This window comes from Thunnus thynnus, chromosome 14 (genome assembly GCF_963924715.1).
Source record: "Thunnus thynnus chromosome 14, fThuThy2.1, whole genome shotgun sequence".
In the NCBI taxonomy this organism is placed as follows: Eukaryota; Metazoa; Chordata; class Actinopteri; order Scombriformes; family Scombridae; genus Thunnus; species Thunnus thynnus.
Genome location: NC_089530.1, coordinates 2462477 through 2487822, shown reverse-complemented (window position 1 = coordinate 2487822; position 25346 = coordinate 2462477). Strand labels below are relative to the sequence as shown.

The 25346-nt window shown below is 39.5% G+C and overlaps 1 protein-coding gene across 1 annotated transcript in view; it reads left to right on the top strand.

The window, feature by feature from the left end:
* Positions 1 to 24657, top strand: part of pdzd8 (PDZ domain containing 8) — a 47923-nt gene extending 23266 nt beyond the window's left edge. The window contains exons 4-5 of the mRNA XM_067609308.1: positions 18142 to 18304; positions 18523 to 24657. Of these exons, the coding sequence (XP_067465409.1) occupies positions 18142 to 18304; positions 18523 to 20885 (2526 nt within the window). The 3' untranslated portion in view covers positions 20886 to 24657. The remainder of the gene's footprint in view (positions 1 to 18141; positions 18305 to 18522) is intronic.
* Positions 24658 to 25346: the final 689 nt, after the last annotated feature.

Genomic DNA, 25346 nt, shown 5'->3' with positions numbered 1-25346 from the left:
AGTATTTCCCTTTTTTCCCCCTGATGATTGTCAGATATGAGCTTCCCTCGCTCTCTCCCTTATGAAAACAGCCGCTTGTCTTGTGTATGTTAATGGTTTTCATGCCATTTGAATATTCTCTCATTTTAACCAGTGCGAGCCACTTGCTCTTGCTTTTCACTGCACCATGTGTCTTTGTTCCCAAAGGGAGATCCGCTCTCTTCAAGAGGGGCCCTTGGACTGTATTCAACATGCTTTTCAGGGTTGGTTTAAAATCTGCATCTTCCAGCTGGATATCACTGTTTAGTTTCTGGATCCACACACACAAAAGAAAGTCACAATACCAGTTTTGAATGGGCCTGAGAGCCACAGGCTGGTTTTTAATGAGCTGTTTAAGTTCACTGGCGTCGTGTTTGCCCGGTGTTGTTCTCATTTGTAAATATTATTTATCCATGTCTGTTATTAACTGGCTGATATGTTTGACATTTGCTAGATCACATGTCTTCTTCTCTGTACTTGACTGATGATTTATGGTTTGTGTTATGTACATGAGCTCTTTCTTTACACACTATCCTGCCTTTAGTATGTTTATATAAATTAGACCGACTGATAAATCGGTAGGCCACTTTTATTGCAGATTAATTGGTATCAGCGTTTATGTTGGCAAATAAGTAACAAGAAATGAAAGTATCGGAACAATGAAGATTTGTGTTGAGCTCTTTCATTACCAATGTTGCTATTGCACTGTTTGTCCACTGGGGAGCACTGCGACTCCGCTGTTGGCAACACGCTTATCCCGTAAGTTGGCTGGTTGGTTGTAACAGTATCCCGAAAGGTCACAGATGAGCTGATTTTTTTCAAATATTTTTAATGTATTTCAAATATTTTAAAATAATTTATTAAGCTTGTTGAATTAAACTTTGTAGCTGTTGCGGTTGTCTTTGAAAAGTTGTTTTTTTCCCCTTCAGACACGCCAAGTAGGTGGGTTTAGAGAGAAAAAAAAAAATACAGGGAGAATTTTTGATCCTGCTTTTGATTTCGAAGGTCGAAATCGAACGCTCATTTCGATCGATTTTCTTCCAAACATCAATGTTTGATAGCTAAACAGTATGCACTGAGCATTCATTCATCTCCTTACCAAAGCCAGCATCTGGAAACAGGTTGTGCTCATTCTCTCCTCATTTATATTTATGCTCTCACCAACACCTCTTTAAGCTGCCCTCAAGACATCATCTGGGGAAGGCTGAGGTCACTAAAGGCCACTGGTTTGATGTCCTTTTTTTAAATCCCTTTCTAAGCCTACTTCTTTGTTGTTTTGTTCAATTTTGAAACACATAATGACTCCTTTGTTTTGATTCATGAACTCTACCAGTAAGGTTAATTTTTTGGTTTTGTCTGCTTGTTTGTTTATAGGATCTGTCAGGAGAATACTGGTGGGGAGTGTTTTTAAGGATTTCTTAGCATCAGGGCCGTAGCTGCTGTTGAGGACAATGAAATCATGTCCTCTGTATTCTCTTTAGGAACATGTACATTTGGCAACATTTATTTGTATGTTGAAGCATATCCAGATGCAGTTTTTGCAAATAGTCTTGGTTGAAGTATGTGCTCTCTGAACACTCTCTAGCTGTTAAAGGTATATATTTAATAAAAATACCAAGAATTTGCTTGCTTTTTGCTCATCCATATCACTTTGAAATGAATTGGTGAAGTTGTTAAAACCAAACATGCAATTTTAAGATATAACTTAGGGTTTGGTTATTTTTGATGGGTATTTGTAATGTTTGTTTATTTTTACATTTCATAGGTTAAACAAATAAGCTGTAATTTATTCATTGATTGATTAATCAATAATTAAAATCAATGTTAGTTTCAACCCTGAAAATGTCAAACTTTTACAAAATGAGTAAGATTTAAGAGGCACAAACAAAGCCTAAAAAGCTTCAAAATGTTCTGAAATTAGTGATTTGTAAAATGTTAAATCCTATAATTTATTCTCACTATTGTAGCTATCAAATTCAGTTTTTGTATTTACATATAATCTAAAATGTATAAGTATTAAGAATATTTATTTGTAAGAATAGCTGTATAAAAAAAAGTGAATATATCAATAGTACTGTTCCATTTCTAGTCTCAACCTTGAGCATTTTGTCACCATGCAATCTAGCAGTTCTGAATGGATTCCCCTTCATATTTATTATACAGAGAAAGAGGTCCCTTTATCTTCACTGGCTCCCATTGGTCAATGTTTACTTCAGCCACTTCATTGTGCTGTGTGTGCTTGCGTCCACACAACATGAACCACCTGTGAACAGGGTAAATTAAGCCCTGTTCCATTACAGTGTGAGATTGGGCGGATGGTTTTTTTATTACTCATTTATGGTGTGCTGAGGTTGTGGGGGTTTGGGACTCTGTCAGACGTGTTTGCACATCTGCCCCATCGATTCCATCGTGGGCCCTGAGTGCTGATGCTTGCTGACAACTTGACTGAAGGGACGTTCGACGTGTGTGTGCGTACACATACACTGCAGCTCCACATCTTTTTGTGTTACATTGGTTGTACTTGGCGGGTGACTTTGTGTCAGATGAAAATAATCTGTGTATTTACGGCTGTATGAGACTGAATGTTCCACTTGATGGTGTGTGTGGTCACTCTCATGGCCTGCAGCCCAAAATCCTGCTGTGTCCCATACTTGAAAGAAGGCAGAGTGTTATAGAGTAACATCAGTGGCGAGGAGGTCAGGGAACAGAGGAAATGTAGCATCTTTGTCAGAGAGCACTCTCTAGGATTAGACCAATGTAACACATGACATTAGCCTTTCAGTTAAAAACCATCTGATATGATGGATATGCTTCAGTTTGATTAATTTCATACTGTCTTTGTCACCTTTAAAGTAGGGCTGGGCGATATGGCTAAAAATGTTATCACGATAAAAATTTTCACATCAGTCAATAATAATAATTATAACGATAAATGTCAAATCATTATTTCTTTCCAGTCTAGAGGCTGATTTTTGCTCCTGAGTGAAAGTTGAAGAAACCAGACAGTTAATTGTGGTTTTAAACTATTCTTTATAGTCAGAACATGACAAACACTTGTCAAACAGCGGTAGGACATTAGGTAGAAAATTCAAAACAATTATAATGATAAAATCTTTTTTCAACATCAAAATATGAGTAAAAATTGAGTAAAATCCTTTTTCCTACACAAAATAAATATCTTAATAGAAAAATGAAGTGCTGCAGTGTGATACAGTACACATGTAAGATGGCTCTGACTGTTAGTTAGTAACATGTCCAGTAACACATGATAACGTAAGCATTTAAATTCCAACTAAATTATAAAAATGAAAACAACCACAATACATAGCCTACAGAAATCACCTCTGCCCAGATGAAGTTGTGACCTGATGTGCTGCAGTAAGCGTATTGTCTCATTTCCGGTAGCCAGCGTTTCTGTGTTACTGGTAGCATTTTTTACTGCTCTATCTCAGTTAATTTTGCTATATTCTTCATTACAGCAGCTAATTACCTGCTGTACATTTAAACTTACACTAGTTTTGCTCAAGCACTCGTAGCTCTCCTTCTTTTAGCAACTTTCTCGCTAATTGCACAGTTGTTTACACGCTATTCAGAGCTGCTAGTTACTTTAGCTTAGCAGTTAGTGATGACTCTCGCTCTCCTGCTTTCTCCTGCCTCCTTTAGCGATAATGGTACATGTGTAAATATAGTTTATTTGTTGTGTTGGCGGCGAGGCTCAGTGAATTAGAAGTTTGGCTCCGCTAACTGTTAACATAATTGTTAGCCAGCCCCCAGTAGCAGGTGTGAGCTGACCAGCTTAGCTACTCTCCCCCGGCAGTTTAATTATATTGCACATTTATTGAAGGCTTATTGTATTTCAATTTAGGAAAATTATATTGAGATAATTATTCTTATCGTTTTATCGCCGGAGCAAATTTCCAATTATGTGTTATTTGGATAAACTGATCACATATTGGGAATCTAATGGTTACTTTCTTGCCTGAAAACATGTTCAAACTTAACAGTCCTACAGTGAAAATTACAACAGCTTTTAGCCATGCATACCCAGTGCAGTCAGATGAAGATACCCAAGGGCTGAGCAACCGTTGGGATGGGTTGGGATGCCAAACATGATGTAATTTCCTTGGCAAATCTGAGGGAAAACCAATCATTGCTGGTTGATGTAAAATGCATCACCACCAGCGTGGGAATGTCATACCAGACACCAGATTTAAAAACTCTATACTGTGAAATAAATAGAGATTTATCTGGCGGTGATAGGCTTAATCAGCATTGTGTGAACTCGTTTGGCAAGGGTGTGAATGTAACAACATTTATATGTAAAAGTCCTGCAGCTTTAAGACTGCTAGAATGAGGTCATTATGCTGAACTGAGTTTGTATTACACTGTTTTATTTTTGTATTGCTTAGGCTCAGTTTAAAATTGAAGAATTGAGAACAAAATGCTTTTCTCCTTATTTTGCCCTCAAATATCACATAGCATACAAAATGAAAACATTTATATCAAACTAGATGATATATCACACAGTGCTCAGAATCTGCTTTGGCCATTACCTCAAGATTATATCAACAGCAATGATGGAAAAAATTGCAATTTTATGCAGATTTCAGTGTTTGAAAAGATGTAGAGTATGAATAAAGATTTGAAACATATTTTGGTTTAACACTTTTTTAATAACTACATAATTCCATATGTGTTATTTCATAGTTTTGATGTCTTCAGTATCGTTATAAAATGTTAATGTAATAAATGTTAGTAAAAAACAGTGAAATGTAAATTTCGGAGAATGTGATTTAGTGTTTTACGCTTTGCATGTAAGGACAGCATTTTGTGTTTGAAAATAAGAATTCAGCAATTCTGTTTCAGTTTTTCATAATAAAAGTGGCCAAAGCAATCGTAAATTACTGTAACTATTGCAATTTCAATGGGACTTATTGTAGCTGCTGTTTCTGAGGCTGTTGTTCAGGGTTTTGTTATTCAGTCATATCTTGAAAAGATTCAAGAGTCTTGTTCACAGCTGTCACCCAAGACCTCAGCATCAGCCATGGCTCTGTCTCTCTATCTCCCAGTGTCTGTGTCTCAGCCTCACACTGTAGGCAATATTGACCACACACACACACACACACACACACACACACAAACACAGCACCAGTCAGGCTTGGAGAGGGGGAACAGGCAATTTTATGCAGGTGATTTTAGCTTCTCTGACGCACCCCCCACAAACTTACACACACACACACACACACACACATACCCACCCCTCCCCATCATAGTGGTTGTTTGATGTTCCACTCAGGGTGTCTTTGTGTCTTTAATCTGCCCCGGACACCCGATGAAAGACAGTTGGTGATGAGGAGGCAGGCACACACACATGCGTGCGCACACACACATACACCCTACAACAATGAGTCATCTAGTGCTTGAAGCACCAGACAGTCCATAGGTTTACTTTCCATTCAGGATTTTTTGTGATATTAATACGAATCATAATATAGTAAATATTCTGGAAAATCAACTGAGAATCAAGATAAAATAGGCAGATGAAAAAGACAGTTCTTGGTTAATTCTGTAAATGAAATACCTGATAAATCAATTATATTCATGTAAAAATTCAAAATGGCCATAAACCTTTTCTCTGGGAATCAGGGGATTTTAGCCACATGGGCTGAGTTTACACTTTACAGTTACAAATGTATACATTGTGGTTATTTTACAAGCTTATATTAGTATTTTTAGACTAAATATCTAAATCAGACAAATTTTAGGCCAACAGTTTTCACCCTTTGACTAGTTTGTCATTTAGCTAAATATATCCAACTGCTCATAGCATCAGAGAAACCAAAGCTTTGTCCACATAAAATGTTTGGGAAGTTTGTTTCCTGATTAAAGCAGCAAATATCTGATAAAAGAATATGTAAACAAGATTAAAGGCTTGTCTACACAGGAAGTACTTCAGCCGCACTTGCCTGCCATATGTCTCACCTGTGTTTGATGGAACAGGTACACTTAATTTTTAATCAACACAGCTGTCTACACAGCCCACATAAGTGCTCACGTTTCACTTTCACATTACAGTGTGTACAGTGTGTGAAGTGTGTTTTTATGCTTCAAGTCTATTTTCTTCGGTGTAACACGTGTAACTACAGTGATTGTGTGTTGGGCTGCCAAAACGCAGGTGTCCTACACATAAAACTGTACCTGAACACATCCCGTGTAGAGATGAAGAGTGCTGAAGCTGCTACAACGCAGCCTGTGTAGACATTACATTAGAATCTGACCAAGCATTCGATACCAGCATTTAATATTTGACACTTTTCAATACTCTTGTGCTACAGACAAATTCAACCAGTACTCAGAATGTGTTGAGGTTACTCAGCCTGTAAATCTAGAGAGTGTAGAGCATTTAGATGATTTGGCCTCTATCTCTAAAATCCCAGCTGCAGCCCTGCTGTCATGGTATATATGGTCATATCACCCTGAGTAAATTCATTACAGTTTTCATTTGATAACTCTGAACACTCTGATGTTCTGTAAAGGTCTTTAAATCTGGAAACAAGCATGTGAGCATGCTTTGTCTCTCCTTCAAAAGAACAAGGCTAGAACAGCATTGTTTGTCACGTCAACATGCACATCCAGCACATAATCAAATAGTACCCAAGGGAGCCTATCACCTATGTAGTTTTCCATTGTGCACACATTGACTTGTGGCAGCTGACACGTTCATCATCCATTTCCGCCTTGCTGTGTCAATTATATGGCCTATTCTAATTCTGTTTGACAACGGCTGGCCGCGCGGCGAAAAGCAGATTAAAGACATGAGAGGTTGATCCTACAAGCTGTTTGTTTCTAATCGCTTCTCCCACTGATCAATTCACACCAGAGAAAACTGAATTGACCGGCCGCTATGTGCATGACAGACAGAGCCAAAGCCATATTACAGATTTCTTGCTATTTTCATTTGGAATGCTTTTTACTGATCCTATAGGCATGGGCTCTCATTAGAGAGGAAATGACCTTTTACTTGCTGCAGAGTGTCAAAATTGGCCCTCATAACTCCAAATAATGCCCACAGTGATGTAATTAGTCAAATTCTAAGCCAGGGATGCTTGATGCTTGATGTTTGATCATTGAAGTTGTCAAATGTCAGTGTTTCTCACTAGAGGTGCTTCTGTATCCAAACCCAGTGTTTGCCAAAGCATACATGTGTTCAGACAAATATTCTTTCTGAATTTATTCCTTGTTTTTTTTATTCTGGAGTAAGTTAGGAAAAGATGTTGACTAATGATCACTTTTGTTTGTGTTAGCTTTACAATTCATGTTCACTTCACATACTTTACATGGCATTAGTGTCATTGATATGGCATTACACATAGTTAGATTTAAATGTCGAGAATATTTGTGAAAAATCTCAACAGCAGCTTAAATTACAAAGCTTTCAGTATCACATACACTTTGTTTTATTGGTCTGATGTTTGACCTTTATGGTTATGTGTCTTCGACCACTTCCAGCAGTACCGCTCAGTAAGTTCATATTGGTTTAACAAACTCCCTATAATCTTTGAGTAACTCTGATATAAAACAGACTCTTGATTTATGAAATTACCCTGAATGCCCTTTCTTTCCATCTAGAAGGATCTGACAACTGACATGACGTAGGCCTGTCTGTTTTTCTTCTACAATGTCAGTGTTATTTAGAGTGATGGTGAACACTGAGTGTATTTGCAGTTTTTACTTCTTAAGAAAAATGATATTATATCGGATATATTGCGCAGCAGCAGAGCCAAATGAAATAAAAGCATTTATTTTTGTCGTGCTCTTCCTCCTCGGCTCGCTGAGGGATGAGGGTTTGTGTGAGTCGGCTGTTTTGAATAGCTGGTTTTTAATAGGAGTTCAAAGGGCCAGCAGAGAGGAGATGTTAATGAAAACAGCGACACTCGCAGCCTGTTTACCTATAGGCTGAAATCAGGTGAGAAACCGTGCAAATGTTAAATGAACGATAAGTAAATGTTATGTGGTCAAGTGGTCAGATTGCTCCTAATAGGTTGCAAGACACTTTGGCAATCCCACCGTCTAAAGCAACCGGTGAGCTCACAGAAGAGGGAGATAGGCACAGTGTTTGCATGACTGACAAGCATTGGTGTTCAAAGGAGAGGAAAGACTGAAATGCCAAGTCGATAACGGGGAAATGATGTTCTACTCCTTTTGCTGCCCCCCCCCCGACAAGAGAAGCAGTGGTAGCAGTTTAGAATTGAGTTTTGATTCAGTAAACTAGGATGATGTAACAGTCATGACAGATTATTATTTTTCAATGCAGGGACAATGACAGTGCTACAAAAAGGGACCGTGTGGGCGACCAAACCACTGCTGCCGTCCATACAAGTGCAAATTAGGCAAAGCACCTTTTTGTTTTCCTGTGTCTCCATAACAACTCCTTTGTTCTTAATGCTTTTGAAACCTATTTCCTATGATAAAAAGGCAACTTAAAAATTCAGATTGAGCCACACTAAAAGCACAAGTGTAAAAACTAAACTTCATAGCTCAAGAAAGACATGTCATCCACTGCTAAATGGCACAATCTTTCCTTTTCTCTACATAATTGAGGTGAATTAGTCTGAGTCATTTAGAAATTATTGAGTTATTAATATCTGCCATTAGTTCTGTGAGTTTGTGTTCAGGCTGTGATATGTTCTGTATTGAGATTGTGTGAATCCACTAGTGCATTAGAGTACAAGTGGTGTGGGCTGGGTGGAGGTTGTCAATGCATGTGAAAATGGTCATATAATAATATTGAGTTAATCATAAATAAAGAAAATAGCATGTGTGAGTGATGATGGTGTCATAATGTCACATCTGTTTACATCTGGTAACGTCTTCATATAGACTCAGAGGGCTTTCTAGCTCTCTAGCCCTGTATGTTCTAGCTAGACAGGAGTGGAGTACTGACCGACAGGAGGATAGTATAGAATAGTTGAAATCCCTCAATTATACTTTGAAACACATCACATCAGTGATTTAATCACCTTAATCAAGAGCTCTGGAACACTATGAGTTGAGCAGCAGCTCAATGTCAATGTAGCTCTAGCTCAGCAGCCACAGTGAGACTGGGAGCCGTCAACAGGGTCATTTTAGATGATGTCTGGTATCTTCAGCTTGAATTGTCAGACGTGACTTAACAGCAGTTCGCTATTATCACTGTAAATGGAAAACTTCATTACAGTCATCACTAAATATGACACATTTGAATTTTAAGTATATCAGGAATGTATCTCATATCTTTCTAAATGTGAGCTAATTAGTCTGTTTTTCTACATGCAGATACATTGTCCTTGAAGTTGACCTCCAAGACTTTAAAATATCCTAAAAGTTGTAATTCCTTTAATGCAATTAAAACAATATTATATCTAATATGTCTAATATCCATTCCATCATATTGCTGTTGTTTTGTAGCACTCACAGGATGTTTTCACTGCATTCTTTATTATTGTCCCCTCTGGATGGAGTAGTGACCCCTTAGAAAACTACTAATGGACCCTTTTGACCCCCTCCCAGATGATACTTGCTCAAACACTGCTTCAATAAGGGAATATTCCATGGAATCACCTAGATGATATCTTGATAACTCTATGGTGTATGGGATGTTTTGACGGAAAGATGCTCCAATGCAGACTTCATACTGTAACTTAACACCTGCATGTGATGTGTCAGAGTACATATACTACAGAATGTGCGTCATCGTTAACCAGCCTAATAAGTGCCCACGTAAACACCTGAGCAGCTACTGGCCATGCACCCCACCTCTCAGCCCACTCCACCCCCATCAGCAGAGGGGCTGCTAATTGGATGTGGCAGGGAATTGCTGCGCACTTGCCTCGCAGCGACTTGTACCCTATAACCATACACAAATCGATCTGACATGTGGTATTAGATTAAATTACCAAGCAGCGCAGTGACAGGGAAAAGGATTTGCTCAACCCCCACCTCTCCATCTCACACGCACCCTCCCAGACCTGCTGGAGAGCAGAGGGATGTTCAGCCAAGCAACAGGAGATGCTGCTCCATACGAGCTATCCGTCAAGTCAGGGTTTCAGACCAGCCTGCAGCCTCTCCCTGCTTCCACTACACACATGACCTTCTGATGACTTATCCCATGGACTCCAGTATAGTTTTAACTCATTCTATTCAAATATATGTTCATGTTTATGATAGTTAGCACAGTCTACAGAAACAGAGAGCAATCTAATACAATTATGTTAGATGTACAGACAAACACACAGGTATACATAAATTGGATTGCACAAAAATAACAAATGCCCTTCACTCAAAATCACTAACAGTGATAGACTAACAGTAGCTTACTTCATGTAGACACACTGCAATGTGTTTACTGGTTGGTGGGAAAAATGGCCCCCTGCAAGCTAGATGTTATTCACTAGTTATTTGTATTTTGTGTGAGGTCAGAGCTGTTTTTGATCAGGAGATGCAGCAGACAAGGTAGGGCTCAAAAGGATGTTTATTTGAGAATGTACTAAGCAGTGGCCCCTTTCAGGCATGCACTTCATCACATGTTAACGTGCTGGCAGTTTTACATGGCCGCAGTGTTACAGATTTCATCTCTGAAAGGGATGTTGATAAATTTTGCGCAAGGCTTTTTTTACTGCCTTTATATTCTGAAGGGATGTATTGATTGTGTTCTTGCTGCGGTGCTCTTTGCCCCAAGGTTTTTAACCGTCCTTTGCCTTTTACCAGCCCCGCTTTACCTCCCAGTAGGGGTGTAACAATACTGTCTGCTATGGACTGTTACAATCCATAATACAAGGTTTGGAGTATGTATTAGTTTTTTCATTTTTAGTTAAAAACAAACTATGACTTAAAACAATCTTTATTCCTAAATAGATGTACAGTCAGCCAGGGTTCACTTGTCCTTCCTAAATTAGAGAATGAACTATCTGCATTAAACTAAACTGAAGAAAAACATTATCTAGATAAGAATGTTCTTTATAAAGAGCAAATGTCTAAACTTGTTTCTACAAACATCTCATTTGGCCACAAACCCCATTTTAAACATCTTCACTCAAACAGATTTTGGATTCTGCAGGAGGACGTGGACATGGGAAAGACTTTAAGCTTGTAATCTTTTCCAGGCAAAAGAGACCTCTGAAAGTTCAGTGTCAGTGCATGACCCTCTTTTGCTTTCTCTGTCATTTAATTGTGTGCAAACAACATTTTGTACCATTTGGCAGTCACAACTGACCAGATCAATTTACTAGTGTGATCCGTCATTCAGTTTCAAAATTCATATTGTCACATTTTGAAGACTAAAACCAACTGTGTTAGTGTCTACTTTCCAACTTCCCCACTAGGTAGCCCAAGTCCTTTGGTTCCTATATTTCAATTTAAAAAAAAAATCTGTAATTTCCATAAACAGCTAGTCACTGTAGTTTTTATCAAATGTTACTCAAACAGGAAGAAATAGTGCATTTGTCAGGGACTATTTTCAGCTGCGTTGATACACATTTGGTGCTCTAGTGAGTATAATTGGCAGCAGGACAGTGTATGTGAGATTCAGTCAAAATAAACCAGTGTGCTTTGATACACACACTGTACTTAGATCATTTTTTTGTTGATTTTGTTCTTTTCATGGAATTTTCTTACAATAGAAAAATATAGAATATCACCACACTTACCTCAAATTTTCTAGATGAGTCCTTCCTAGTTGTTACATATTTAAACACACCAGTTCTAATGTCTGTAATTCAGATCAATCCACAATCACAGTGGATACAGTTACATTATACAGCTAAGAACATTTCAATCTCAAGTTTTGAGGAATTATAGAATTCTGCATAAATAAAATGGACAACGTGAGTTTCATCAAGTTTATTTGTTTGTGGTATCCCATTTTTCGGTGGGAAAAAGCCCATGATATGTCAGAGTGTAGATAGATGTCTTTTATCACAATGAGTGTTTTATTCAGGAGATCAAAGGAAGACTTGTCTGGGTTTTTGTCCTGGAGGTAAAGGAGAGAACTTTAATGCAGTGATAGCTGCCATTTGAACATATTAACCTTTCATTTGTTCTCTGTGGCAGTGCAGATAAAAGAGAGGTTGGATTTGCTGAAATAGATGGTGAATTGCTCCATTTACATCTGGCCAGTTCGGGGTTGCTACGTTCTTTGTTTGCCTTTTCTGCTCAGAGACAAGGGAGCAAGAGCTGCCTGTTGTCTTAGTCGATGTTAACAAGGTTAGGCCAGTCACTGCTGCTCAGCCCCGAGAGAAAGCTCCGCTACACAACAATTAAACTCTGCAATTTGGAAGACCACCAAACAGCTACTTTCCCTCAGCAAAGTCAGGGCAGATTGGATTCATATCTCACTTTTTATTGAAGTGGGTTTACATTTTGTACATTTGCCTTTTTCTGCCAAACAAAATCATCACTGTAGATGAGTTGTAAAGGGGAATTATTTAATTAAATAAGATAATAAGATTAAAATAGTTACCAATGTTACAGCTGTTTTGTCAGCTCTAGCACAGTATGCTTGCCACAGTGCACAGACAGTTTAGGGTGTGACTCACCAATTTGAACCTTCAAGTTGGAGCTTTCATTCAAGAGCAATTATTATGTTTATTTCCAGATTCAAGTTGGTTTGATTTTTTTTTTAGAAAAATAAGAAATTGAACCAAAATAAACAGAAATGCTTAATGTGAGAATAGACAAAATACGGTCATTTCATCCATCCTTCTTGTTAGCGCTAGCTACATCCCGGTACCCGCAGTTTATTTTTTGACCACCTGCTCCCACCTGCACCAGAGGTGAAACCACCTGCTTCAATGAGATTTGTGTTGGGTCCCATGGGACCCACGGGATCCCAATCCGAAACCCAATGCAGTCCTCTAGTATAGTGTACAAACACATTACCATAGTGACAAAACAGTGACACCCAGTAGTGATGAAATGACTTAAACAGCGGAAAATATTTCTTCATGAAGTTGCCCAATTTAGATATAACTTTTGTTTTATCTAACTGTAATGACAAAATTTGTGTAAACAGAGAGATTCTGATGTTGCAATGCATGTTACAAATAGCCTGTCTCTAATTTCTGTTTTTATGCAACTGATAGTTTGGCAATTTAAACTCTAGTTTAAATTCAACATAAAGATCATACACGGACGTACTTTGGTGCTTGCTTTGCTACATTTTTATAGACTGGTGTTTCAACCTTTGTTCAACAGTTAGTTTCAACCAGCTGATGTCACATTTTTGTGTGAGTGAGAAATTAGACAAACTATAGTCATCTAACCTCAGTTTAACCTGCACAATCCACAACATATAGAACCCCAGATATATAGAAGTTAAGCAGTCGTACATTATCCAACTGCTTTTCTGCAGAATAATGTTTAGAACATAACAGAATTATGACATATAATATGACACCAAAAACAGCTACTTTCCCTCAGCAAAGTCAGGGCAGATTGGATTCATATCTCACTTTTTATTGAAGTGGGTTTACATTTTGTACATTTGCCTTTTTCTGCCAAACAAAATCATGACTGTAGATGAGTTGTAAAGGGGAATTATTTAATTAAATAAGATAATAAGATTAAAATAGTTACCAATGTTACAGCTGTTTTGTCAGCTCTAGCACAGTATGCTTGCCACAGTGCACAGACAGTTTAGGGTGTGACTCACCAATTTGAACCTTCAAGTTGGAGCTTTCATTCAAGAGCAATTATTATGTTTATTTCCAAATTCAAGTTGGTTTGATTTTTTTTAGAAAAATAAGAAATCGAACCAAAATAAACAGAAATGCTTAATGTGAGAATAGACAAAATACGGTCATTTCATCCATCCTTCTTGTTAGCGCTAGCTACATCCCGGTACCCGCAGTTTATTTTTTGACCACCTGCTCCCACCTGCACCAGAGGTGAAACCACCTGCTTCAATGAGATTTGTGTTGGGTCCCATGGGACCCACGGGATCCCAATCCGAAACCCAATGCAGTCCTCTAGTATAGTGTACAAACACATTACCATAATGACAAAACAGTGACACCCAGTAGTGATGAAATGACTTAAACAGAGGAAAATATTTCTTCATGAAGTTGCCCAATTTAGATATAACTTTTGTTTTATCTAACTGTAATGACAAAATTTGCGTAAACAGAGAGATTCTGATGTTGCTAACCCTGACATTACAAATAGCCTGTCTCTAATTTCTGTTTTTATGCAACTGATAGTTTGGCAATTTAAACTCTAGTTTAAATTCAACATAAAGATCATACACAGACGTACTTTGGTGCTTGCTTTGCTACATTTTTATAGACTGGCGTTTCAACCTTTGTTCAATAGTTAGTTTCAACCAGCTGATGTCACATTTTTGTGTGAATGAGAAATTAGACAAACTATAGTCATCTAACCTCAGTTTAACCTGCACAATCCACAACATATAGAACCCCAGATATATAGAAGTTAAGCAGTCGTACATTATCCAACTGCTTTTCTGCAGAATAATGTTTAGAACATAACAGAATTATGACATATAATATGACACCAAACACAATTAAGATGACTTCCATTCTCCCTTCTGGAGGACTGCTTTTTAACAGAGATGTAAAGAATTACATATAAAAAATATTTATATTTGTGCTCTATTGTCAGCTTCCACCATTATGAGTGCATCATAAATGATAAAACAGCATTGTTTAATGCATTTGAGATTAACATTTTTTTTATTTAAACAATTTCTGAAATGAGCTTTGTCACATTTTTAACCGATAGGAATTGTTGCCAAAAGTGAGAAATTAATATTGTGTTTTAAAAAAGGAAGTTTGTTACAGTAATTTTGTACAATTGGGCAGTAAAAATGTGTCTTTGCTCTACTTAGGCACAGACAACATATTGAATTTGAAACTAAAATAGCAGATATCTAGGAAACGGGACCAGTACTGCTGCTGGAGAGCAGTGGTCTTAACACTGATGTTTTGTGTGCACTGACATATAATTAGGTACATATGAGTGTTTGTGACTGTGCATATATTGGTGGTGTAAGTGTGTGTAAAAGGGAGATTGCCACTATTTGCACTTCAGCAGAATGGCCTCCTACGTAGATCTATTGTAAGCACAATGGCCACAATGCAGCCAGTGATGCAGCTGTATACACACAGCTACAGTGCTGCTTCAATGAGTGATATTCAGCACCTACGGACTCATTTCAGCTGCTCTTACTCAAAAGGGTAAAATATCTCTGTGAACCTTTAGAGGCCAATCAGAAGCTGACCCAGTCAGCTGTAGCATCAGGATCTGAAGTTACCCCCCTCCATGTGCCAAATGCCAGTGAAATATGTGGTGGATGAATAAATAGAACAATCAGCCACCCTGGTTGGTAGGTTTTTCAGACAACAGCATGGAACATGGGACTGATATATTGATATTTGGTTCATATTTGAACTAAAAAATAATTTATTTTGTGGTAGAACACAAAAAGGTACCATTCTTAGATCAGACAGTATGGCAACTATTATAACTTCTTTGATTATTTCATTCATGAATAAAATGTAAAAGATAATAGCAAATAGTCAGAATATGAAGCCTCCAAAGTTAAACAAAGTGTGTAAGATCAAACTACATTTTCTTGCAATTAGAATCACAATTGATCAAATGAATAAATGGTGATTTCAGCTAATTTTAACCTTTGCACTACTGATTTTTCCACTTCTATACTGTATGATTCTACCACTGAGTGAAATATTTACACAACTAATAATGCCATGCAGCACAATCAAAGATGAGCTTTGTAACCCTCACCCTATGCAAGGAAAAACACTCACTGACTCTACTTTAATATATAATATTAAAAATACACAAAACCACAAATAAGCAATGTATTTGCTTGTAGGATCAGCATCAGGTGTGATCTTCGTAGGTTTGATCAATCTCAGAGGAATGGATTATCAGGTGCATGTTGTGGATGAATGTGTAATTCCACTTCGATATTCCTGGTGAATATCCAAGTGATTTTGCATCTCCTGTTATATACAGACCTCAGGTTCAGAGTGTTTCTACCTGCACCCTGAGTAATGATCATTGTGTGATGTGAAGCTGAATGGGTCTTTAGACTCTGCAGTCTCCTCACAGCAACCTGTTGCCTCTGCAATGTTGTTAAAGTCTTCATGGAAGACCTGTAACATGGCCAGATCAGATTAGACCTGGACACACACACACACACACACCACACCACACACAGGAGTCATTGGGCTATTTCCCCATTACAAAGCCTCATGTTTGATTGCACTGCATTGCATTATTAACCTGAAAAACCCTATCCCACAATCTCAATACAATACATGAATGAAACATCCTGCACTTAGACATCAACTTGAACACATCTCATTGCACAGGCCCTGATGTTTATTCTTGGTTTAACTACAAAAACATTTATCATGATTTCTCTGTTTTCTGTTTGCTTTAATCTATAAACTTTATCATCAGTAGCAGTGTTTTGTCAGATATTATTTGTCTGTCCTGCACTTTTCTCTGTGATCAAAGAATAAGCTTTCTGTCGTTGCTAATGTGGACGTAGATAAACCATATATATGGTCAAGCCAAGTTTCTTTTCTGCTAACTAAGCTACTATAAGAATGGATCAGTGGCATCACTCAGCCTCCAATGAACCTACCTCCCTTGCCAGCTTATATAGATCATCTGCTTATTCATGGCCAGCCCTAACTCGATCACTGACTTCCACCAGAACTGTAACAAATGACAGCAGGGGAAATTACAGTCATTCGTCTACCCACATCATGTTGGCCCTCCTTTTCTCTCTTTTAGACCAGGACACCTGTACCATCTTCATCCTCTTTCTCCTCCTCCACCTCATTTAGCTCCATTTCTATCCCCAGAAATTTCCCATCATATATAACTCCAGTAAGCTGACAGTCCTCACCAATCTCCACAGTTAAATTGCACGAGTTTACGTCCACCGTTGATCATCAGCAGAGGAGGCACGAATGTCTCCCTACTGTACATGCACTGTCATTTGATAGACGACCTGTCAGGCGTGAAGCAGGTCACCTCTGCATCACAACAGGTGTGTTGTGGGATATGTGACTTGGACCGTGAGCTGTGGCTGTTATTAAGGCAGCCGGGGGTGGGGGGTTTAATTGCAGCTCTCTCTCTTCTCACACAGAATTGCCACTTTCAGTTTAAGTCTCTTGTCATAGCACTGGAGGCGGATGTCGGTGTTGGATGTAAAGCATTTTTCTACTTACAGTTTAGTCTCCTTACTCTTTTGCATTTGGACTAAGCAAATCTTAGACATTTAACATAAAGAAATATACATAGTAATGAAATAATGTCAATTTCCATTAAATTTCCATTAAAGACATGTTGTTTTTTAGTGTGAGTGTGTGTTTATGTTCATTTGTAGGCATGTGTGGATGTGGACATCAGTGGTAGTGCATATGCGTGGGTGTGCATTGTGTATATGTGTATATATACACATGGGGATATGATGTGGTGTCTATAAAGTCTTTTGGTAATTATTTGCAAGTTTGTTGAAGGACAAGTTTGGTGATTTTCTATATTTTTCTTATAGTCAATAAATCTCATGTGCAGAGCCAACCAACAATGAACTGATCTACTAACAAGTATTGTTTGTGTATCAGATATATCATCAGCCTGATATATCTGATTCCTCTGTGCCATATAGCTCCATTGTTCTTTGATTACCACGAACATACACACTGTCTACACCATGCTGCTTCCAGAAATACTCACCAGACCAAAGTATGTGTATTAATCTGCAGCTGAAAAAAGTCCCCAACTAATGCTGTGTAATCTGACAGAGTAGGGTAGTCATAAAGTATTCAGAGACAGACTAACACATAATGCCAGCCCTAGACATTCAGCGTTTATTTTATACTTTTTTTATTGCACCAAAAATGAACTATATATAATTATTAATAATGCCATAGTAATTCATAATAACATGTTTGATAATAATGTTGTTGCATACTGCAGTAGTAGTAGTACACAAAGTAGATAAGTTATAAACATATGCAGTCTTCAGTCTTCTGACCAGTGCCAGTCTTCATTGTTCAGTTTTCTCTTGTTACATGTACACACCAGACGGAGGTTATCAAGGGGCCATGTGGCAGCGTGGGGATGACGTTCAGACATGTCCCTGCCAGCGAGGGGGATGTAGTCCACGTCAGCATAGAGACGGTTACGCCCAACTCCCCTGCAGCCTTGGCAGACCTGCAGAGGGGGGATCGCCTCATTGCCATTGGAGGTGTGAGATGTGTCATTGTACTCATTGTTCATCAGCAGGGTGTCATGATCTTTATGTTGTTGTTTCTAAAATTCTGCTAAATAGTAATACAATTTTAAGGAATTGATTTTATGAATAATATGGAATATTTTAAAGAAACTTAACATAAAATCTTTTAAATTGTGATTCAGTTCTTTGCAGTAATTACTAAAAACACCTACTCTTCTTTGTGTTGACAGGTGTCAAAGTGACATCCTCGGTTCAAGTGCCCAAACTGTTAAAGCAGGCTGGAGAGAGGGTGGTGGTACTCTATGAGAGACCGGTTCGTCACCAGACTCCCTCCTTGGGAACTCTGGGAACTCTTCAGGAGGGATTTGGGCAGTTAGAGGAAACAGGTTTTATTTCCCAGCCTGGGGGATATGAAGAAGACCCAGCCCCCATTACCACCCTATCTGACATATCCGACAGCAAAGACATGGACTCTGAGTTTGAAGAATTGATTGTGGACTCCAAACCCAACCAGACTGGTAGCCCTAACAGCAGTACCACAAATACCAGTGACACTAAGGAGGATTTCTTACTTACAGTGAACCAAAGCCCCAAAAGGACTGTGGCCAACTTGGCCTCTAAGCCCCTTGGTACCATATCACCAATTCTCAATCGCAAGTTAAACCTGGTGGGTCTCCAGTCTCCACTAAAGCCCCAGCCCAAAGAATCACCAAAGCCCTCACCACATAAGACCAGTAGTGATCCAGGGGAGGGTCTGCAACGCCCCACTGTTCCTCCCCCACCTCCTCCTTCTCGTCCCCCAGTGCCACCAAGACCTCAGATAAGGTTAACATCAGCCTCCTCAGAAACAAGTCTTTTGGAAGGCGTTGATTCTGTTACAACTGGTAATGTTACTGTTGCACCTACCGTGACTACAACCACAAGCGCTGGGGAAAAATCTCCAGAAAAAGCTCCTCTCACTGGAGTTAGTGAGGACAAGGCTGGTGCTGAGAAGATATGTGTCAAACAGGCAGAGGCAAAGCAGTCCACCAGGCCAACAGAGTCCAGTGATGAGCTGCTAGTTCCTTCCACATTGACAAGCAGCAGCAAAGCAGACCAGGCAAAGGACAAAGTTTCAGAGAGCTCCTGTAGCACACGGGACAGTCTAGAGGACCACTCCCTCTGGGAATCCCCAGAGACCATGTTTCGTAACCAGACAGCACGCTGGCCCAAGGCCTCTGTGGTGTTTGAGGTGGAGAGCAACCATAAGTACCTTAATGTGGCCCTTTGGTGCAAAGATCCCTTTAAGTTGGGCAGTTTGTTGTGCCTGGGTCATATCAGCCTCCAGCTGGAGCATGTAGCCCTGGAATGTATGGCCACATCTTCAGCAGACTACCAGAGCACCTTTAGGCTGGGCCCTCCAGAGCCCAGAGCTAATGTCAGCCGCACTGCACTACGCAGCCTCAGCACCCACAAGGGCTTTAATGAGAAGCTGTGTTACGGAGATGTTACTCTGAACTTTTGTTACTTAGCTGAGGGTGAATTAGAATATCCAGGAGGACTGGCAGAGAGGGAGCGGGAGGGGAGTCTCCATGATGAGGATCTAAGGGAGAGGGAGAGGGAACACATCCCCTCAGCACCGCGGGATGACTTGGTCTACAACCCCATGCAGCTTGTGGAGGTTCGCCACAACTTCCAGGACACCCAGTTCCAGAACCCCACCTGGTGTGAATACTGCAAGAAGAAAGTTTGGACCAAGGCAGCTTCTCAGTGTATGGTCTGCACCTACGTTTGCCACAAGAAGTGCCAGGACAAGTGCCTCGCTGAAAATCCTTTCTGTGTGGCAGCAACAGAGCGTCGCGGAGCTGACCCTGAAGCCAAATCTACCATAAATCGGGCCACCACTGGCCTAACACGCCACATCATCAACACCAGCTCCCGCCTGCTTAACCTCCGCCAGGTGCCCAAGACTCGGCTTGTTGAGCAGGTGGCTGATGTGGTGCCTGGAACAGTGGAGCCTTCGCCTAAGCATACCCCCAACACTTCAGATAATGAGAGCAGTGATACTGAGACCTACACCAGTGGTGCCAGCCCCTCAAAGCAACCCGCTGGCAGTGGTGGCAGCAGTAAACTTGTACGTAAGGAAGGTGGTTTGGATGACAGTGTCTTCATTGCTGTGAAGGAGATAGGCCGTGACTTGTACCGGGGGCTGCCCACAGATGAGCGCTCTCAGAAGCTGGAGCTGATGCTGGATAAGCTTCAGCAGGAAATTGACCAGGAGCTGGAGCACAATAATGCCCTTCTGCTGGAGGAAAGGGAGGCCACAGATGTCCGGCGCAAGGCTCTAATTAGTACTGCCCTGGCTAAGTCTGGGGAGAGACTCCAGGCCCTCACCCTGCTAATGATCCACTACCGGGCAGGCATTGAGGACCTGGAGTCAGTGGAGAGCACCTCTCCTTCAGAGCAGCAAGGCTTTAAGGGCAAAGGAGAAGGCCTAGAAGAAGAGGCCCTGTTGGGGACAGAGGTCTATGATAGTGACATATGCAGCCCTGTGGAGGTGCAACTGTTGGATGACATTACTGAGGAGCAGATCTGTGTGGAAGCACTCCACTAGATGAAGATAGAAAAGAGAAAGAAGAGGAACATGTGCTTTGGGCTTGTGCCTCCCAGCAAAATTATGCCCAGTTTGTTTTTTGAGATTGGGGAATTTCTATGGTCCATTTGAAATACTGGGAATGTTGGGGTCTAGTGTTTGATCCACATGTTTCTTTTTATTTTTACATGAAAAAGAAAGGATGGGTGAAGGAATTTCATCATTTCAGGATACATGGTAAACCTGTTATTAACGTTTTGATTTGCACAATGTGATGACGTTTCCATGCTTTAGGTTTTTAAAGGGAAAAAGCTACACTATCATCTGCCCTCAGTAGTGCTGCACATATATCCTCCTTGTTTTGTTTTTCTATGTACCATATGTCATTGTAAGCATTTAATCCACTTTGCTTTCTTGTCAGTAACTGCCTTGACTTAAGGACATAAGAAAATGCACCCATTTCTGTGGTCTACTAGTCTGAATCATGTTAAATTTGTTCAATAATTGTTTGCTGCGAGTAACAAGCCCATGTAAAGGTGACATACTTGAGTCTAAACCAGTGTGAATACTACTAGGGAAAAGCAGGTTTAGACATCCATGTCAGTGGAGCGTGTAATTTGTCTAAGTACCCTGCAAACAGTCATACGTATCCTTTGTTTTCAGCACTTTTTACATCTTAGAAAAGATTTTCCCTGCTCACAAAGCTCTGTGGGATTTCAGAAGCTGCATAATTATTAGTGGAATGGATAATCTTATATATAATTTGCCTCTTTCCTTCGGTTATTTTGTTTGTATTGGTTAGGCCAAAACATGTTTTACTGTGTAACCCATATATTTTATTCTTGGGAAGGTGTAATTATTGTAATTGAATCAAAATGATTTTTTTTTTTTTGTCTTGCCAAGTCACTTTTTGTTCAGAACGCTTCCAACTTTAAAACTCAACTATGGCACATTGCTAACTGATAAACTTGCATAGATGCAATGTGAGAAAGGCTTTTGACTTTTTTGATTTATCTCTGAATGAATGTTACCCATGTTAGGAGCTCTCATGATGTTTCAATTTTTACATTTATTTAATTGGTTTAATGTGTGTGTGTGTGTGTGTGTGTGTGTGTGTGTGTGTGTGTGTATGTGTGTGTGTGTGTGTGTGTGTGTGTGTGTATTGGTGTGTTAAGATGACTACCATGCTTCAAAAAGTTATGATGTGATTTAGTGCAGATTGTTTGCCTTCATGAGTTGTTTTCATGCCCAAATGAATGTATGTTCAGCCCTTTCTGTGTTTTGTGTATATACAGCCCTTTGGCACTGCCTCCCCCCATCCCACTGCAAAACATCAAGCATTAATGTAGCCTGTCACAGTGATTCCATCATAACCAGCTACAGCTCCCAAAATGCTATGCTTATCTTTTACACCCTTAGACAGCCACTGGAAAGAACTATATGTGAAGAGGGAATATCTTATTCTTACATGTTAAAAAGAAAAACTTACCCCAAAATACTGTAAAATCTCTAAATCTGTTTTGGTGGTGACGTTTTTTTCTTTGTTTACTCCCGTGGTTATCTTGCCAATCAGGGTCATGTCACATAATTCCAGCACAAATACAATTGAGTTTGACAGTGGATACTCTGTGACGTTGAGTTTGATAGCTTTCTAAAAATAGCAGTGGTCAGCAGGTTTTGGTATCAGTCAGTCAAATTTGTGACGTTCAACAAGCACACAGGGAGAATTACATTAAAGGACTCAAATGTAGATTGAAAGAAAGTGGGGGCGTCCAGACTGAAAATAGCCTATGATATGATATATTTTTCCAGGAAGTCCAGTTGGTGTAATAGAATATTATAAACTGCTGTGCAGTTTATAACATTACAAAGAAGGGTTTTAAAACAGCTTATCACGGTGGCAATCATTTTATTCTTCAACCTTATGATCGAGAAGTAAACTGTAGAAATGTAGTGTTCCCATTACAAAGAAATCTACTAGAAATGTGTGCTTGTAAGTATTTGATTGGCCACCGCAGCACCTTGCCAGATGACAAAGCATTGTTTTGTGAAAAAAAGTATTGAGCCAGTTTTAACTTTTTTGCTGGAGCCCTCAGTCTTTGCACCCTATGCTGCGTAAATGTTGTGGCCTCATTCAAATGAATGAGGAGGCTGTGTTTCTTCACACAGGGCTGAAGTCCTTCTGAATGGGTATACTTCAAACCGAGTGCTTGTTGGATTGTCTAACAGCAGCTGAAACCCTTTTTCTGACAGTGGACTCTGGGGCTTGCATCTGCCAATTTTTGTAACTTTCCCTGACAATCCGATACAGTGATTGGCCCAGTGTGCAGAGGTGCAAAACTTGAATACTGTACTTCTGTCACTTTTCATGTGGACAACACATTGCAACACCATGAATGCTTTTCAGGAGAAACTGTTTGCGTTGAGAGCTACAAAGATGGAAAGTTCTTGAAGAGAGGTCAGCGAGGCAGTGGGACACAGCCCTTTGTGTTTGGTCAGTCAAAACAGCTATAAAAACATTTACCTTTTAAAGATGGTTTCAGACATTGCACACAGTAGTTCATTTGAAGCATACTGAGGCCTTTAAAATGAAATAAAACGCTAAGTACATCAACACTCACAATAGAATCAGAATCTGTTTATTAGCTAAGTATGCAAGCATACAAAGAATTTGTCTTGTCTTGGTCAATAGGCCTTAGAGCTACCCTGCCTCTTCTCAAGAAATATTAAAGCTCTCTCAAACGCTGTTTGTTAGCTAGTTGCAACAGTTATAGGAACACAGCACAGGCAGATCATGTGGGTATGACGAACTGATGACCTCGCTTACTGACCACCAACTTAAATCTCTCCTCTGTCTCCTGTGAGAGGGAGTGCTGAGGTAAGATGCATCAAGTTCATGGTAATCCCAAAATATTCTATAATGTTGTATAATTGTTTTTGGTTTTTTTTGCCGTATCATATTGTTTCCTTGCAGCCCAGTAAACAATGTTTTATGTCCCAGTGCCAGTCCATGGCCTCGGTGTTGGGAACCACTTCTTTAGGGCAAGGATTAAGATTTACTTGACAACTTTATATGGCTTTGTGTACAAGTACAAAAACCAAGCAAAAATAACAAGACATCACCCAAAAAGTGCTATGAGCATTTAAATTTTTCCTTTAATGTAGCTGAACTCCAAAAGGACTCCAGAAGATCCAAACTAATGGGACATGTAATGAGCCAGACTCAGTGGAAGCAAAGGCACAATTCCTATTCTTTTCTGTGTAATAGATATGTTGTTCATGCAGATATTGGCTTACTGGCTGCTATACTTGTCAACCTTTCTCAGTCACTGTATATCCAGATTTTTGTGCAATATTTTTGTAGGAAAATGAAGCTGATAATCAAGAGCGAATCCCTGTGTCTGTGATTTCTCTTATTTTCTCTCGAAAAATGTGTAGCCTGTGCACCCATCTGTCTGGTAATGTACCCTGAAGTTTCAAGGAGAACCTATACGGAGTTCACACTGTAAACTCCCCTTTTTGGCCTGAGAAGCACTGCTTTTGCTGCTGCTGTTGTTACAATGTGCTCTTCCACAGAACTCATACTCATACACGCTTCTGCATCCCCCCACCGCCCCAATCTTTGAAACTGCACTTACAAAATGGCTGTCCATCATGGCTTTCAGCAGGTCAAGACGGTGTTTGTTTCTTTTTGTGTATGTTAGGGATGTTGTACACAGTTTTCGAGAAGACTCATGTGATGAAGCTTTATTGTACATAACCTAAATAAACAAGCTCAAATGAATACCCATCACTCTGCTTTGTGGTTTAATCACCTCTGACAGAAGAACTTTGAAGGCACAATCTGTGATTCAAATGTAAACAAGAGTCACACCATTTTTTAAACCTTTCAGTACTATTACAAATAGATTGCCAGATCTTTCAACACATGACCAAACACTAGACAACTGCTAAATCTAAATAACCATTTTCTGATGTTATAGGTTTTACATGCAAAATGTTCCTTAACACAAGTCATGTATCCATGTTTGCACAAGTCTTGCCCTCATCCGTGCGGAAGTTGCTGTTGTGGACAAATCACAAGCTAGTACCACGCTGTTTCAAATTTCAAGAGGCACACAAATGGTCCATGCACCAGCAGCAATTAATTAATTGCAGAAGTTTGTGTGCTAAATCCAGTGTGAGGACCATGCAGCTGGCCTTGGTCCATCTCTCAATACTGTTTTGTGTGTGATTTTTGGTTGTCTGAGCCGAAAGTTGACAATTGTGAGAGAAACATGGTTAGGTCTATGATGATGTCCTATTTCCCCACATTGCTGTCCTTTTCTCTGACGACTCCACTGTTGCCCTCAGAGAGGGTGTAGCCATGTACCATTAAAAGAGTTCACTATCCCCTGCAGAACCCCCCTGAAAGTACAACACTACACTCCTACAGCTCAAGAAAATGTGGAAAACGTTTTAAGATATACAAAACTTTTTTCT